General features: G+C 42.5%; 1 protein-coding gene and 1 long non-coding RNA gene across 2 annotated transcripts in view; one reads left to right on the plus strand and one right to left on the minus strand.

Moving 5' to 3' along the window:
• The window catches only part of SLC30A9 (solute carrier family 30 member 9), a 42553-nt gene extending 36792 nt beyond the window's left edge, over positions 1-5761 (minus strand). The window contains exons 1-2 of the mRNA XM_069791037.1: positions 5526-5761; positions 3381-3557 (exon numbers count right to left, since the gene is read on the minus strand). Of these exons, the coding sequence (XP_069647138.1) occupies positions 3381-3557; positions 5526-5622 (274 nt within the window). The 5' untranslated portion in view covers positions 5623-5761. The remainder of the gene's footprint in view (positions 1-3380; positions 3558-5525) is intronic.
• On the plus strand, positions 5729-7417 carry LOC138686727 (uncharacterized). The gene is made up of 2 exons (XR_011326053.1): positions 5729-6143; positions 6354-7417. It is a non-coding gene; the product is annotated as an uncharacterized lncRNA (long non-coding RNA).
• Positions 7418-16318: the final 8901 nt, after the last annotated feature.

Genomic DNA, 16318 nt, shown 5'->3' on the forward strand with positions numbered 1-16318 from the left:
AAACATTTTTGCTAGATTTCCAACATTTAAAACTCTCAAAAGACAGAAACAGTAAAAAAAAAAAAAAGACATTTAATATAGCACTTATCAATAAACTCCTAGCACCTAGCAGAAGAGCACCAACTTGCAACATACTTCAAAAAGTATCTTGAATTTTTTAAAAATATTTTAACAGTGCACTTACAGTGTGGGGCAAGTCTTATACAAAATTTTAGATTAGTAAATATAATGAATCCTATATAGCTTATGGCTGCTGATCAGCCCAGTCTCATAGAGCTTTCAAGCTGTAATTCAATTTTAAGGGACTGAAGCTTTTTCACTTACAAAAAGCAAGCTCCTTAAAACACAGAATATTTAAACTAAAATCCACAACTCTTGTGTCACAAGCTGGAGCTAGAATGAAAAAGTATTTTAGCTAGTTTTGAAATTTGAGGATATGACTCAAGAAAAAGCTAATAAAATACAATTTACAGTACTGTTAAGTGAATCTTAATATTTGGAAAATAATAAATTCTAGTAATTTCAGTGAGATTTCTACTTAGAAATCAGAAGTACTCCTTGAAAACACAAATACTGCATCCTTACCTCACACATCTCGACATAGCTTTCAGAACAAAAACCTTATGATACTAACGCATCAAACCAACACACCCACTCTTTTGTGCCCTAACACTCTCTAAAATGGGAGGTTTGCCACACATCCACAGTCATTAACAAAATTAAAACTGACCATATTGAAAGTGATACATAAAAAAGTGAAGATTTTTCAAGCAGGTTTGTGTTAATTAATGAGATACTCCTAGCTTAGCATGCTACTCAAATTAGTCAGAGGTCAGATATTCTTGAAGCTTGAACTACATAACTGTCTTTTCATCAGGCAATTAGTTATTGCCCTAACAGCAACAGAGGACTAAGGCTAATAACAATCCAAGTATACCTTCTTGGAAAAATAACACTTATATATTTATGAAACTGATCTTATTACACAAAAAATAAGGCTGGACCACAAATAACTAGCATTCCTGAAACAGTCACCCCTATCCGTTATTGACTTGAAAACGGAAGAGAAAAAAAAAAAAACCTTTGCTGTTCCTTTCCTTTCTTTTATTACATGGTTTAGAACATCAGGCAGCCAATCTATCAATAGTCATGATAAAAAACTTCAGCTAAGATTGCTTAGCAAAAACTGAGCAGTAGCTGCTTTTCAGAAACTGCATGCAACCATTTATGTCATTAAAAGAAAAATCACCAACACTATTTAACAAAAGATTGAGTCATAAGATTTCAGAGGGGGGAGAAAAAGGCACAGATGTATCAGAATTTATATATATGAATAGAGATCTATGTACATCAAGTACCCTTTTAAAGTTTACTACCTCAGCCTAGAGAATGGACAAAATCACAGTGCATCAGTGAGAAAAAAAATACAGAATACTTGAATTCACAATTACTGTTTTTCAGACTAGCAGCAGTTGATATGATAGAACTTTCAAGACGAATACGTTAATATTTTCAATATCACAACAGCATTTCCCAAGTTTACTGACAAAGAAATGGCGGTCCAAAAGATATCCGTTATTTGCTAAATATTTAAGTTTCTGGAAAAGTATGGCAATCTTTACAAGTAGTATGTTACCTGTTCAGAATTCTATCAAAATCTCATGCTTTTTTAAATAAACAATAGTAATATGTCCATAATGCATAAGAACATTCTACCCACCAGGCCCCAGAAAATACCCCCCCTTATGAAGCATGCATATAACAACATGAATTGCAAAATAAACTTCAAAGTGATTGTTCATCTATGCACAATATCTCTAGGCTGCAGTTTCCATATACACTTGCATATGTGAGACCCCACTCTCAACAAAAGGTAAGTCTCATGGTGCCCACATAGCGCAGTTCCACTCAAGGCTTACTATGACTCAAGGCTGCACTGCCACAGAGGGCAGCATCTCTCCTCCAGCCATTCTAGAGACAGTGAGCAGGATCAGCTTACTGATCCATCCTACCTCTACCCTACTTCTGCAAAACAAGCAATTAGTTTTTTGACAAAACAGGCCTAAACATAATTAATGCCAGCACCAGAGAGGGAATAATCAGACAGGGGTAGGAGAAGGCAGAAACACCCCTTCTGATAACAGTCAACAATTATATAAACTTAAGGCAATCATGAAAGCAGTAGTACTAGACTGTTTTCACATGTCTGTTGTTTAACACCAGTAACTGCACATTAAGAACCCAGAAAACACCAACAACTAAAACTGGCTCTACAGTCTTTCACCGTATTCAAGCACACATTCTTCTGCAAGAATCTTACCCTCTAGCAACCATCTTCACCTTAAGACTTTCCTAGAAACATAAATGGTCTTAAGTATTATCCTCTTCTAAAATCCAATCACAGACTTAAGAAACAATATCTAATCGTTACACTCAGAACAACATTTAAGATCCACTTTTGTACTTCAAAACATCAGAAAAGTAATACTCTTAGCTGGCCATAGTACCAGCTTTTAAAGACTGCTATAAGCCTCAGGAATTTAAAAGTTACTAAAGAACGAACAAATACCTGCTAACCTGACAATTAAGAGAAAGACATTTTCTTTAGTAGACCACTTAAGTTTCAGACAAACGCACACAGGAAGAGCATTTTAAAATGCATTTGTTACCTCTTAAGCACGGTAGTCTTCCAAACATATGTCTGTGCAGTCCTACACTTAATAAGCAGAAAAAATAGAGGACGCTACAACGGAGCAAGGACAAGACAGTTGTGAATTTCACAAGCACCTAACTAGCACAGGACTGAATCAAATTGAACAGCAAGGAGGGTCAGGTTATGTCCATTGTATCAAGCGTTCAATGCGAATGCTGCAGTTCTGGCACCAGTCAGATTAGAACGCTCTAGCAGGTGAAACAGCTCGACCTTCTTTACCAGTCATCTATAGCCTGACCTGGAAAAGTCACAGTGCTCAGTATTCACACTCATTCAATCTTTATCACTAGTTCATTTCACACAACAAACCTACAATACTACAAAAAGAATCCAAGTAAGCAAGCAAAGTGGTTAAAGACAAGTAATACGTTCCATTTCTTATCCCTTAAGTCACCCAATCCCTTCTGACATCCACATTTTATTATCACCACTTCAAATTTGATTACTCTAAACTTCAATCCTTTAAATACTGGAATGACAAAGAAATAAATTTCAGCATCCATCCCTACTTATGCATTTGAAATTTATATATTGATGCCTACAAGCAAAAAATACCAAGAATTCTGCAACCGTAATAGCACATAATTGGGACAAAAAAAAGTTATCAATTGTTAAATACAAAGTTATCACATTTATATAAATACTCTTTATTTTAGCTTAGTACTACCTGTTCCAACTTTATGCAGGGTTTCTTCAGGCGTTGATCCATTTGTATCTTCTGATCCAAGATCTTTTTTCTGACCATTGGAGGTATAAACTCTCACTTGACTCATCAACTGCACAGGCAGACGATTGCATGACAGAATATAAGACAGACTCCCACTTTTCATTGAACCTTGCCATCCTAACAGGGGAAGGAAAAAAAAAAGATATTTCAGGCAACCATTTTGGAAGGAAAAAGAAGGGAAAGCGGTCCAGCTATACCAGCATAAGTTATGGAAAGTGAGCTTTTAAGTACTGCTTTATGCTTATTTTACCCATGTTTAGGAATTACAAAATGGGAGTACACAGCATGCTTTCACTGCCTCCCTTCAAACATCCACTTTTAAACTTTATTCTAACATTAGGGTTTTTTCCCCGTACAATCCGGTATGCACTTTTTCCAAAGACCTCTAGATGATCTTAACGTGGTAAAAAAAACCAAAAACAAAACAAAAAACAAAGCTATTTGATAAGATTGACTTACTGACACATTAAGTCCTGTTCTAGTCATACCGCCTCAAAATCTTTAAAAAACAAGTACTGATAAAAGAACAAATACAGACCACTACAGAACTATTAGGCAGTGTTGCCATTTCATTTCACTCTGTGTATACTCTGTAGAAACCACAGCCTACCAATTAAGAAAATTTGAACTGTGTGCATTATGCATTAAGAGCAAGTTGCTCCAGAAATTACACAGAAAAGCACATGTTGCTGTGTAAAACATTTTATACAGAAGAATCTTAAATTTTTGCAACATTTACCACAGACAAATTACAAGATAAGTATGTAAAAAGCCCACTGAGAAATCACCCTGGGTAGGCAATCTTCAATTTCAAAAACTAGACAAAAGTAGAGTTGTACGAAGTACAGGCCAACCTGTATTAGCAACTAGTTTCTTTTAGGCAGCATAAACACTTCTGTAGAGAGGGTATATAACTCCTCCAACCAGAAACGCAACATGCAAACTGGCTGTTTTGGAAAGCACTCATTAAAAGAATAAATAAATTTAAAAAAAATAATTAAGCAGTGCTGGTAAATCAAATCATACAAAGTATGACTAATCATGTATGAATAACGCACCTCTCACAAAATGAAAATATTTTATAAGACTGTGTATTCCATAAGAGTCTGAACAGCTTTGCTTTTATTTTAGTCCTCTACAGTACCGAAGCATCTGCACCTGTGCATGTAGCGAACCGAACCTTACAGAAGACCAGTTTCACCAAAAAAAGTCAGATAAGCTCTTACTAACTATTAGTTGTTGCTAATGTGACAAAAGCCCAGAAAAATCAACTGAACGCAGCTCAGTCAACTTACTGATTACGACTCATAAAACACTACAATAAACATATGGCACAAGAGGAGCACTGTTGTTTCCTAAGCTTTGGTGATACCGGAGCAGCTGAAAAAGGGAAACTTGATCAGCATGTTTAGAGGACGTTTTTCCTACTGTTCCATACGCACAAAAGAAACCATTAAAGAGAAAGGGTATTTGCTGCAATTCAACCATAAGTGATGACATGAAGGGGGAAAAAGCCGGTCAGAATTTAAATCTCACGGGACCTGTGGCCTAAAGGAAAAGCCAGGGCTCGCTCCTCAGACCCACACAAATCCTGCGAGGCCGCGCTTCGCTTCACAGAGTTACTGCAAACTTCAACCCCGACACGGGCGTGACGTTATCAGTCTTACGTAAGAGCGGGGCTGACAGGGCAGCGGGCCCACGAAGGGCGTGCGAAAACACCCGCGACAAGGCATTACGCACGTCCGCACACGCCTCGCCTACCGAGGCACTGAACGGCTCGAGCGTTCCCCTTCCTTTTCGGGCCGATACTCGGACGGCAGCCCCCGGCCCGGAGACGCCCCGCAGCCGGGGGCAGCGTCACGGCCTCCAGAGGAATCCCTTCCCGCCCCTGCTGGCGCCCGCGGCCGGCTGCCACCCGCCGCCTGCGAGCGCTGGCACTCGCTTTCCCCCACGCGAGCTCGCAGCTCGACTGCACCGTCGTTACAGCTCTCTGCGAGGCTCCACCGGGGTCCGCCGGCCCGGCCCGCGGAGGCGGGGGGGGGGGTCCCAGCAGCCCGCCGGCGGGCCGGGCCCTGAGGGACTCACCGTGACAGGCGCGGGGGAGCGGCGCCGCCTGGCACCGCAAGTACAGGCGGTAGAGGCCACGGCAGCCCCGCCGCTGGGCGGCCAGGGCCGGCATCATGGCGGCGACCGCGCGCGGAGCCCGGCCGCTCCCCGCCGCACGGCAGCGGCCGGCGAGCGGGCGGCGATTCGCATCGGAGAGGCCCGGCGCGGCGGCGGCGGCGGCGGCGGCAGCCGGGAGGCCGGCGGTGGGCGGGGCCTCGGCACCCGGATGTGCGGAGGGACCTCGGGGCCGCCGGGCGGGCGCGACGCCCAGCGGCCGCCGCTGACTCACCCCCCCCTCCCGCTGCGCCTGCGCGGAGCGGCCCAGCCGCCCCGCCCCGCCCCGCCCCGCCTCGCCTCGCCTCGCCTCAGCTCCGCGCCCGCGGCGGGCGAGGCCTTCCCGGGCCCGGGGGAGGGACGGGCAGGCCCCGCGCCGGCCTGGCGCTTAAAACCGGCTCGGCCCTGACTGCGCCCCCGCCTCGCCTGCAGCGAGGCTGCATCCGCCCGAAGGACGCGTTGGGAGCGCCTCCTGCGCAGGAACGGCTAATTTCCTGCTCGTAATAAAGAGGCAGTAGATACGTGCGTGTGCAGCATGGGCATGTACGCTAAACGTGTTAGCACAGATAAAAACATGTAAAGAGACACGGTTTTACCGGTAGTAACAATATTAAAACACACAAGCTAAAGCTGCTTGCGAGATTTTGTGATAATGCTCTTCCCTACCATTAGGTCTTCCCTAAAATGTGCTTCCCAGATCAGTGCTGGTAAAAAAAAAAAATTAATTAAAAGCCTGTTTCTTTCTGCAGAGAGAGAATGCCCTGCAGGTGATGCTGCTGTCAGAGGGTTGTGATGTCTGGTACCCATCCCAGCCCTGCTGCGACACCGCCTTCTGCTCTTCTCACCTACAGTCTGGCGCAGGACCATGCATGCCATTAGGCCCACTGGCATCAGTTTACACGCTTTTTTTTAATTAAAAAAAAAAAAATTGGCAATGTTTTTCCAGTATAGCTTTGATATTAGTTTACGTGACTCTGACAAACTGTCTCTGGCTTCCTTGCCTTCATTTGCACGCTATGAGGAACGTGGGAGCTCACCAGAAGTTAGCTTGGCAGGGAATCTGGATAATTAATGTACCTGAAAATCCACAAAGCATTTGATCACTGAGGAGAATTATTATGGTGCCTGTCTTTAACATACCCAATTAGATTTTGAACAAGCTTTGCTGGCACATAACTTCTTTACCAGCCAGCTAGTCATTAGCATTGCCAATACGAGTTTTCGTAGAAGCCCAATGGAGGCAGATTGAAGTAAAATACTTGCATAAAATAATTAACACCCATCTTCCCAATAGTCCAATCACAGCCATACCAGGTGAATCAGGAGTATTGCAACAGATGCTGTATCATTAAGTAACAGATGTAGAGCAATGGAGTTAAATACTAAATTCACTGCAAGTTATAAAGTACCAAAGGTGGAGTCGATTCACCAATTTTAGTTGGAGTCTAGCATGCAGCTGATGTATGTTTTGCTGGCTGCTTGTAATTTTGGCAAGAGCCTAACAGTAAAAAAAAAAAAGAAGAAACGTGAGGTTAACAGAGTATCCTTTCTTTTCCCTGCATAAAGATATTTGAAAGAATATAAGCAGAAATTCTTGAAACATTTGTAATTCCTGAAGACTCTCTGCTATACTCTAGAAAAGGTGCTGTTATGTTACTTCTACAAGTATTTTTCTTTAGATTTATCATTTCCTATCCAAACCCAAATGGAATTACTAAACTATTTCATATACTTTTATCCAGCTAAATAATTGAATTTGCCTTATCTAGTTTTGTTGTTGTAAATATGAAACAGGAAGGAAAATAATAAAGCTGAAATACCATAGACATTAATAGATACTACCAGTGTGGCAGTCAACCAATATTCACCTGATCAAGGGCTCTGCACGAATCTTTCTATTACTGAAACCTGAGGAAGGAGACAAACAACAAGCAAAAGAACATCAGTAGCAGCCTATTCGGTACGCGATAGCCAAGTACATAAAACAATTGATAATGAACTACCATGTTCATGGTATGTAGCTGCAGCATCCTAAGACAAAAATCTCAAATCCTTATTTATGAGCATCACAACCAGTACTTATCACTAGCAATGAATGGAGAAACACCCTAAATAATAGGGAAATGTTTATGTATTTCAGCACATCCAAACTAAATTAAATTACTTTTTGCCTGTGGCAAAGACTACTATATATAGCCGTGGTGAATAGGCTGTGAGATCTTGTTTCTCACTAAGTGGCAACATTTTCATTCAATATAGTTGGAATTGCATCCTAAGGTTTAATTTTGAATAATGGTTATTCAATAGTTATTTTAAGCCCGTATTTCATGAAATCAAGGCAGTTCAAAAAAAAAAAAACAAAAAAACTCATTCACATTCAAGTTGCTAAACTCTGACCAACCTGATAAAAAAATTTATTATTTTTATATGTCATGCTTGTGTAGGGGCTTCTGTACCATCTGAACCTCTCACTAGGAGATAGAGGTTGCCTCTCATTTTCTGGCATTTTATTATACAGTGGGGCCTTTTCAGCACACATCACCTCCTCCTCTAGCAATACGTTGCCTTCTGGCCAGTCCACGATCACTTCCACAATTCCTGGGTGACTGGGGTTTCCTGTTCGAGCTCGTTGTGTGATCAGCGTAACCCACTTACTCCACGTAGCATCAGTCGCGTGATGTGTAGAGGAGACCCTCCCTTTGAACATCCAGCCCAGCACCAGCAGTCGGGGTGCTAAGAGGAGCTGTGCTTCAGTACCAACCACTTCTGAGGCAGCTCAAACTCCTTCATGTGCTGCCAAAACTGGAGTATAGCAGCCTTGGATCCCCGATATCCCTGACCCCAAAACCCTAGGGGCTGGCCTCAGGTCTCCCCAGGTGCTCTCTGCCAGAGACTCCAGGTAGGGCCATTCTCCCCAGCTGCAGTATAGAGCACATTTTTAACATCTTGTCCTGCCTGGACTGGCCCAAGGGCTACTGCGTGAACAATCTCCTGTTTAATTTGTTCAAAGGCTTGTTGTTGCTCAGGGCCCCATTTAAAATCGTTCTTCTTCCAGGTCACTTGATAGACAGGGCTTACAATCAGACTGTAGTTTGGAACATGCATTCTCCAAGAGCCCACAACACCTAAGAAAGCTTGTGTTTCCTTTTTACTAGTCAGTGGACACCTAGCTGCTATTTTGTTGATCACATCCATTGGGATCTGACAACATCCATCTTGCCATTTTATTCCTAAAAACTGGATCCCCTGTGCAAGTCCCTTAACCTTACTTCGTTTTATAGCAAAACTGGCTTTCAGAAGGATTTGGATCATTTTCTTCCCTTTCTCAAAAACTTCTTCTGCTGTGTTGCCCCATATGATGTCATCAGTGTATTACTGGTGTTCCAGAGCTTCACCCTTTTCCAGTGCAGTCTGGATTAGTCCATGGCAAATGGTGGGGCTTTGTTTCCACCCCTGGGGCAGTCGTTTCCAGGTGTACTGGACGTCGCTCCAAGTGAAAACAAACTGTGGCCAGCATTCTGCTGCCAAAGGGATTGAGAAAAACACATTAGCAATATTAATTGTGTTGTTCCACTTGGCTGCCTTTGACTCCAGTGCATACTGAAGTTCCAGCCTGTCCGGCACGGCCGCACTCAGCAGCAGCATGACTTCATTCAGGCCACGATAGGCTGCTGTTAGTCTCCACTCTCCATTAAACTTTTGCACTAGCCATATGGGGCTGTTAAAGGGTGACCGAGTTTTGCTGATCACCCCTTGGCTCTCCAGTTGACAAATCATCTTATGGATGGGAACCAGGGACTCTTGGTGCAATATCGCCGCCAGTGCACCATTGTGGTAGCGACTGGCAGTTGTTGTTCTTTAACCCTCAACAACCCCATGCAGAAGGGTCCTCAGAGAGAGCAGGCAGGGTAGACAGCTGTTTAATTTCCTCCATCTCCAAGGCAGCTATACTGAAAGCCCAGCAATACCCTTTCGGGTCCTTAAAGTACCCCCTCCTGAGATAGTCTATGCCAAAGATGCACAGAGCCTCTGGGCCAGTCACAATGGGGTGTTTCTGCCACTCATTCCCAGTTAGGCTTACTTCAGCTTCCAATACAGTTAGCTGTTGAGATGCCCCTGTCACTCCAGAAATACAGGTGGGCTCTGCCCCTTTATAACTTGATGACATTAGAGTACACTGTGCACCGATGTCCATCACAGCCTTATACTCCTGTGGGTCTAAGGTGCCGGGCCAGCAAATCCAGACAGTCCAATAAACTTGGTTGCCCCTTTCCTACCCCTGGCTGAAGGCAGGGCCCTCTAATCCTGGTCAGCGAATTCATTACTCACTTCTTGTAAAAATTACTTAGAAGTCCCTTCAAGAGGATCAGAAGATCAGCCCTTCTACTCTGTCTGGAAACTGGAGCAGCATTTTTCCTGGGAGAATCCCCTTTTGTGTTTGTTTTTCCTCTCATGTACCCATGCATCTAGGGTCAAGGTAGGTTTTCCATCCCACTTCCTCATGTCCTCTCCGTGATCACACAGGTAAAACCACAGGGCACCCCATGGTGTGTACCTTCTATACTCTCTCTCTTGAGCAGAGGAACACTTGCTCCTAATAGCTGAGATACTGGTCCGTACAAGTGGGGAGTAGGACTTTTCAATCAGTTTGATCAGTTTTTCTGATTTTTTGGACAGTTTTTCCACAGCCGAGACACAGGCTCATAGGGAGGAAGAGAAGTTTTCTTCGTATTGCCAGAGTTGGCAAGCCATTTCATCCACCATCAGTGCCTCTTCATCCTTCCAGGTCAGTACTGCCAATGGGTTGTCATACGATGATGGTGTGCTCCATACAAACTTCTGTCACATGGGTCATGCATTGGACTTCATCTGGATCTCTGGGTAACTCTGCGTCATCCAGGTCATAACAAATCATGGCTAGCATGGCTAATTCCCTGATGTACTGGAGACCTTTCTCCATAGTGGTCCACTTGCCTGGTTGACATGTAACATCTTCCTTGAAACCTTCCCTTCACGCTTGACAGGAGTCGCCTCAGGAGGCAAGGGCTTGTGCCCCTTTTCTGATCACCTTGTCAAAGCCTCCCTTCCCTAAAAAGGGATTCCGCTGCTTGGCTTCCCTACCTTCTAATTCCAGGCTACTAGCCCCATTGTCCCAGCATCAGAGCAGCCAGGTAACAATGTGCTGACCTGGATAATAGCTGAAATCCTTTTGCATATCCCACAGCTTGCTCAGGGATAGGGATCAGGTGATTACCTCTGGTTCTGCCTCTTCCTCCTGTTCTTGTGATGACCCTGGTTCATCTTCATCCCTCACTAAGCAAACTAGTTTTTTTGTATATTTCTTCTTCTGTATAGGGGCACCTGATACTGGCACAGGTTGGTTCTCTGGTTCAGCTGCAATGCCTATCAGCAGGGTTGGAGTAGCTGCAGTGCCTGTCACTCTGTTTTCCCTCCCTTGCCCCCGAGGGTGCTGCATAATATCGAGCAGTGTTTGGTAGATACTGGCCAGGGCCCAGCACAGAGCAGTAAGTTGTGCCTTTTCAGAATAGCCACAGCATTTTCCTTTCAAGTACTTTGTCACTTCATCAGGGTTCTGTAGTTGTTCAGGAGTGAAGTTGCAAACCATTGGTGGCAAGTTCTCTAGATACCTGCCCACATTCTCCCACATGCCATGCCACCTGTGATTATCCAGCCTCAGGGCAGATCTCTGGGTTATATTCTTAAATAGTTGTTTAGCCTTATACAATATCTGGAACACATTCAGGAGACATAGCAATAGGAACATGCTCATTTGAACATCCCAAGGATTTTCAAAATTCTCAAGAGCTACTGTAATTTGCCTGGAGGAGAAGGGGAAGGTGGAGAGATGTGTCTCCCCGCCTTGAATTGGCTCTCCGAGGAGAAAAGGTAAAAGGTGTAATTATTAATAGTTTCTGACAGATTGGTTGACAGGCTCCCGAGGTACCGAGATGACGGCAATGCTGAGTACAAATACCAAATTAGTTAGTTTCACAACCAGCGATTCCATTGTATCATAAACCAGCGTTACAAAGTACAACACAATAACATTAGCCCAGTTCCCACAGGTGATAAATGGCACAACAGGGAGCGTATACGCTAAGGTATTACATAATGCAACTTTAAGAACAAGCACACTGACTTTGAGAACAAATAAATCAACATTGTGACCAGCAACTATTGAACTAATACAATGAATGTTTACAATAAATTTGTTGTAAAGCATTCCAGTCAGATTTATCATTATCTCAACCCACTGGGCTCCACGTTGGGTGCCAAAAAGGACAGTTGTGGTTTAACCCCAGCCAGCAACTAAGCACCACGCAGCTGCTTGCTCACTCCCCCCCCCTCCCCTCAGTGGGATGGGGAAAAGAATCGGAAAAAAGTAAAACTCATGAGATAGACACTTTAATAAGACAAAAAATAAAATAATAAAAATAATAAAATGACAATAATTTTATTAAATAGAATTGGAATATACAAAAAAAAGTGATGCACAATGCAATTGCTCACCAGTTACCAACTGATGCCCAGTTAGTCCTCGAGCAGCAATCTGCGCACTCCCCCCCCCCAGCCAACTCCCCCCAGTTTATATACTGGGCATGACATCACATGGTATGGAACATTCCTTTGGTCAGTTTGGGTCAGCTGCCCTGGCTGTGTCCCCTCCCAGTTTCTTGTGCCCCTCCAGCCTTCTTGCTGGCTGGGCATGAGAAGCTGAGAAATCCTTGACTTAGTCTGAACACTACTGAGCAACAACTGAAAACATCAGTGTGTTATCAATATTCTTCTCATCCTAAATCCAAAACACAGCACTATACCAGCTACTAGGAAGAAAATTTACTCTATCCCAGCTGAAACCGGGACAATGAAAAAGGATGTAGTACAAAGCCAATTTGAATATTTTTAAATCTGAAATTCATTAAAGATTTCAAGTTCATACAGTGGAGGAGACTTACAATGTCCCCAGATCAGCAGCAAGAGCTGAGGTAATGACTTAATGTAGTTTAAATTACTCTTTGGGATTCCCTTAACATCCTGCTTCGTGTGTCTTCCATACAGCATAGCAAGGTTTTTAAAAGGGAAAGACTGTTTTGATTTTGTACCTTTTATGATCCTACACATATATTAACACCAAGCAAATACATACTGAGAGCTCCAAAAAAAAAAAAGTATGAATACATGAAGTGTCCAGTGATCCCAAATGGCCTTTAAGTTTTTCAGGTAAAATATTTAAATTAACAGAAAAAGAGAAAATATTTCATGGCAGGCAGGTACATGAGGGGAATGACTCTTATGAAGCACAAAATGGTGAGTCTACAGAAGTCTGCATAACACCACTGAGTCACACAGGTCTGTAAACTTATTTCATGGTCGCTAGGCCAAAGATCAACATAGACTGGAAGTAAATACCTTTCATTTCCAGCACGTGGATAAGCGTTTCCCATTATTCACATGCAGTTCATTCACCCGAACACCAGCAGAGTCATCTTCAGTTTCTTGAACTGCAGGCAGCAGCGTTCAACCAGCCCTTTCGCCCCCAGCAGCAGCCAGGCAGCTAGTGACCTCCTGCTGCGGCTGGAGCCGCTCGCAGTCCCCTCATGGCACAGGCTGGCAACCCCAGCCTTTCCTCAGGAACCCAGGTGACGCATGCCAGGTCTTCTGGGAGGCTACACTGACATCAGTCGTGCAGAACTGGTTGAAGTACGAGTACCATAAAGCAGAGGGAGGGAATTCCAGAAGAGAGAAAGGGTTTCACAAGAGCAGACAACAACAGGAGATAGGGCAGGTAAAGAAAGGAAGGAATATCAGGATAGGAGAAAGATGGGATACACTTTGAGAGCTAGAGGTTGACAGCAGACACAGAGGCAGAGATCATTTGGCCCTTTATTTAGTGCTCAAAAGACCCGAGGACACTACACGTTGTCTCCGTGGTTTCGAAGCCCTCCATCACCACGTGCACGCGGTACACACAGGACAACTTGGCAGTAGTGCAGCCCCCACACCGGTCAGGCCCTGCATCCCTGACAGAGACTGGAGCCCATTAGGAGTGAGCCTAGAGCAGACCTTCCAGTTTGGTTTCACAGTAAATCAGAACAATCGGGATTCGCTTAAAAAAACCCAGTATGGCTCTGATTTAACATGTTAATGCAGGCACTCCTTTTAGCTACCCAATACTCTGTTTTCCTAAAGGGAAGCATTCCATTTTTAAAGAACTTGCTCTCCCACTGGAGAGTCGCTTGCCTATCTCAACAAAAATCAATGAGAGTTATACTGGGACATGCGCAGCTACAATCAAGCTAGGGAAAAGGGAAAGATTCATACAGCATACATTCAGAAATGTGTGCTTCATGGTCATGCAGGAAAAAGATGAAAGTATTAATGTTCCTGGATCAATAATCCTACACATGTAGGAAAGACTTCAATTGTAAAGTAGCAACATCCTAAGCAAAAAGGAATCAGGATTCTGCTAATATAATTGCCACGCTTTATGGCTGCAAGGATTTGACAATAAACATTTTAAAATCTTTATTATGGGATGCTCTCACAGATCATAGGGTCTTTAGCTTCGCAAGAACAACAACAAATATTTGGGCTTGTGAGTAGTTACCACTTTAAAGAAACCTTAACCATAAATCTGGGTTTCTTTTGATCTCCTTTCTAATGCACAAGTCAGATACTTGCAAAGCCAAAGTACAATAAATCGTGAAGAGACATTATTCTCCCAAGAAATGTAAAGGGAAAAAGACTCTCTGGTAGCCAAGAGACACATGAGGAGCACATTAAATTACTAAAATGTTTTGCTTCATGGTTGCAAACCAGCCACTAGAGGTCAGTGGTTTGGAATAAGTTTAGCACATGGAAGAATAATTCCATTTCATTTCAAATGACCATATCACATTGTCAAACAAGCTTTCCAGCCTTTGAGTAAGGAAGAAGAACTGTTACAGTTAGCAGCACTTATCTTCATCCTAAAGCAGAAAGCTAGTTTAAAATTCTTAAACACAATATTAGGTACATAATACATAACATAGTGAAACAACTACTATTCTCTACAGTAATTTGCAGACATGCATAGGAACACAGGATTGGAGGAAGCTTCCTGCATCATCAGGTCTAGTCTCCTGCCACTCCACCTGTCCTACAATCTCTTGCATAAACAAAGCAAGGACCGGCTTAAAAGCAGCTTGATTCTTTTGCTTGTAAGAAAAAAAAAATTATTACAAGAATGTGAAATAAGCTTGACTAGTACTTTTGAAGTGTATAAAGGCAGTATATTAGAAGCACCTATGCAGTGCAAGAATCTTTATTTACAAGCTATCTTCCTTATAAATGTAACACTCTGCAAAGAGAGAAGGCTGGCAGAGGGCAGAAAGAGGCTTTTTAATCATAAAGAGCAAAGTGTATTAACATATCCAATGGCAAAAACCCCTCAAAATATATTACCTTTTATTTAGTCATTTATCTGCTGCTTGAAGTATGCATAAAGACCATCAACCACAGTACAAACATTGATGCAACCAAATGTCTTGCTTACCTCTGCCCCAGAGATGTTAAAAAATTTGAGAGAATTAAAAATGTGAATAGAACCACTGGATGCTCAAACACACGCTGAACCAATGCTTCATGCTCTAACTGTAGTTTCTAAGGTTTCAGTATTTCTCTGTATTACAGTTATACAATTGATAAAATGCCAGTGGACACATGAGAATTCAGAAAGTCAACTTCAGATTTCCATCTACCATTACAAAAAAACTTGCTAATAACAGCTATGATTTAAACTTTATCACTAAAAGGATTCACAATGGTTTTTGTTGCGCTTTAGTCAGAACCTAACAGAAGCTGCTATAGCAGAATATGTTGAAAGGGATTGTAATAGGCAAACATCTGTCATCTCAAAATACTGTTTGGTCAGATTTTCTAGATTAAAAAAATAAATACAAAAAATTGAAAATGCTAAGGTACAAATATGTTCTGTATGTGTCTTCGCACACAGAAGCAAACATATATCAGGACAAAACCCCATGCAGTTGCACTTATATCTTCCCCTAGACTGCCAATGTAAAAATGTAGCAAAGCAACATGGAAAGAGAAAAGCTTAAAAAAAAAAAAGCCAAGAGCAATATAGACCATCGTATTTATTTCTCTACTTTTCCACTACAGGAGCTTCAAACATAATGGACAAGAACACAATTCCATTGCAGCTGTTCTCCATTTTAAGTAAACCAAGATCAGCCTGTCAGCTCTTGTGCAATGTGGCAGCATCCAAACATGCTATTCCAATAGTATTTTAATAGAGACTAAGTTGGAAATAATTTACAGCTAGAAAACTTAAGTACTGTCCAGAGGATACTGATGGCATGAAACCATGAATGGTGAATTGGGGTTTGTGAAAGCAACAGAGCACCCAGTAGGATTTCCATACCTCTTTTTGTCACGGAGCTAAACTATTCTGCATTCTCATTATTTTTCTCCCCATTCTTCTTCCTTCTATTAGATTTCTACCTTTGTGAAAACTATAGTTGACATTGCTTTAACCTTTGCAGGTAATCTAGCCCTGCACTTTTACCATTCCTCATTTTCAGCTTAATTTTCCTGTGAAATATCTCAACCAACTGATGCACCGTCTTCATCCAACACACTCTAGCTCTTCACATTGGCAAAAGTGCATGAATGAACATTCATAGGAATACACAGAG

The sequence above is a fragment of the Haliaeetus albicilla genome, chromosome 1 (genome assembly GCF_947461875.1).
Source record: "Haliaeetus albicilla chromosome 1, bHalAlb1.1, whole genome shotgun sequence".
Lineage (NCBI taxonomy): Eukaryota > Metazoa > Chordata > Aves > Accipitriformes > Accipitridae > Haliaeetus > Haliaeetus albicilla.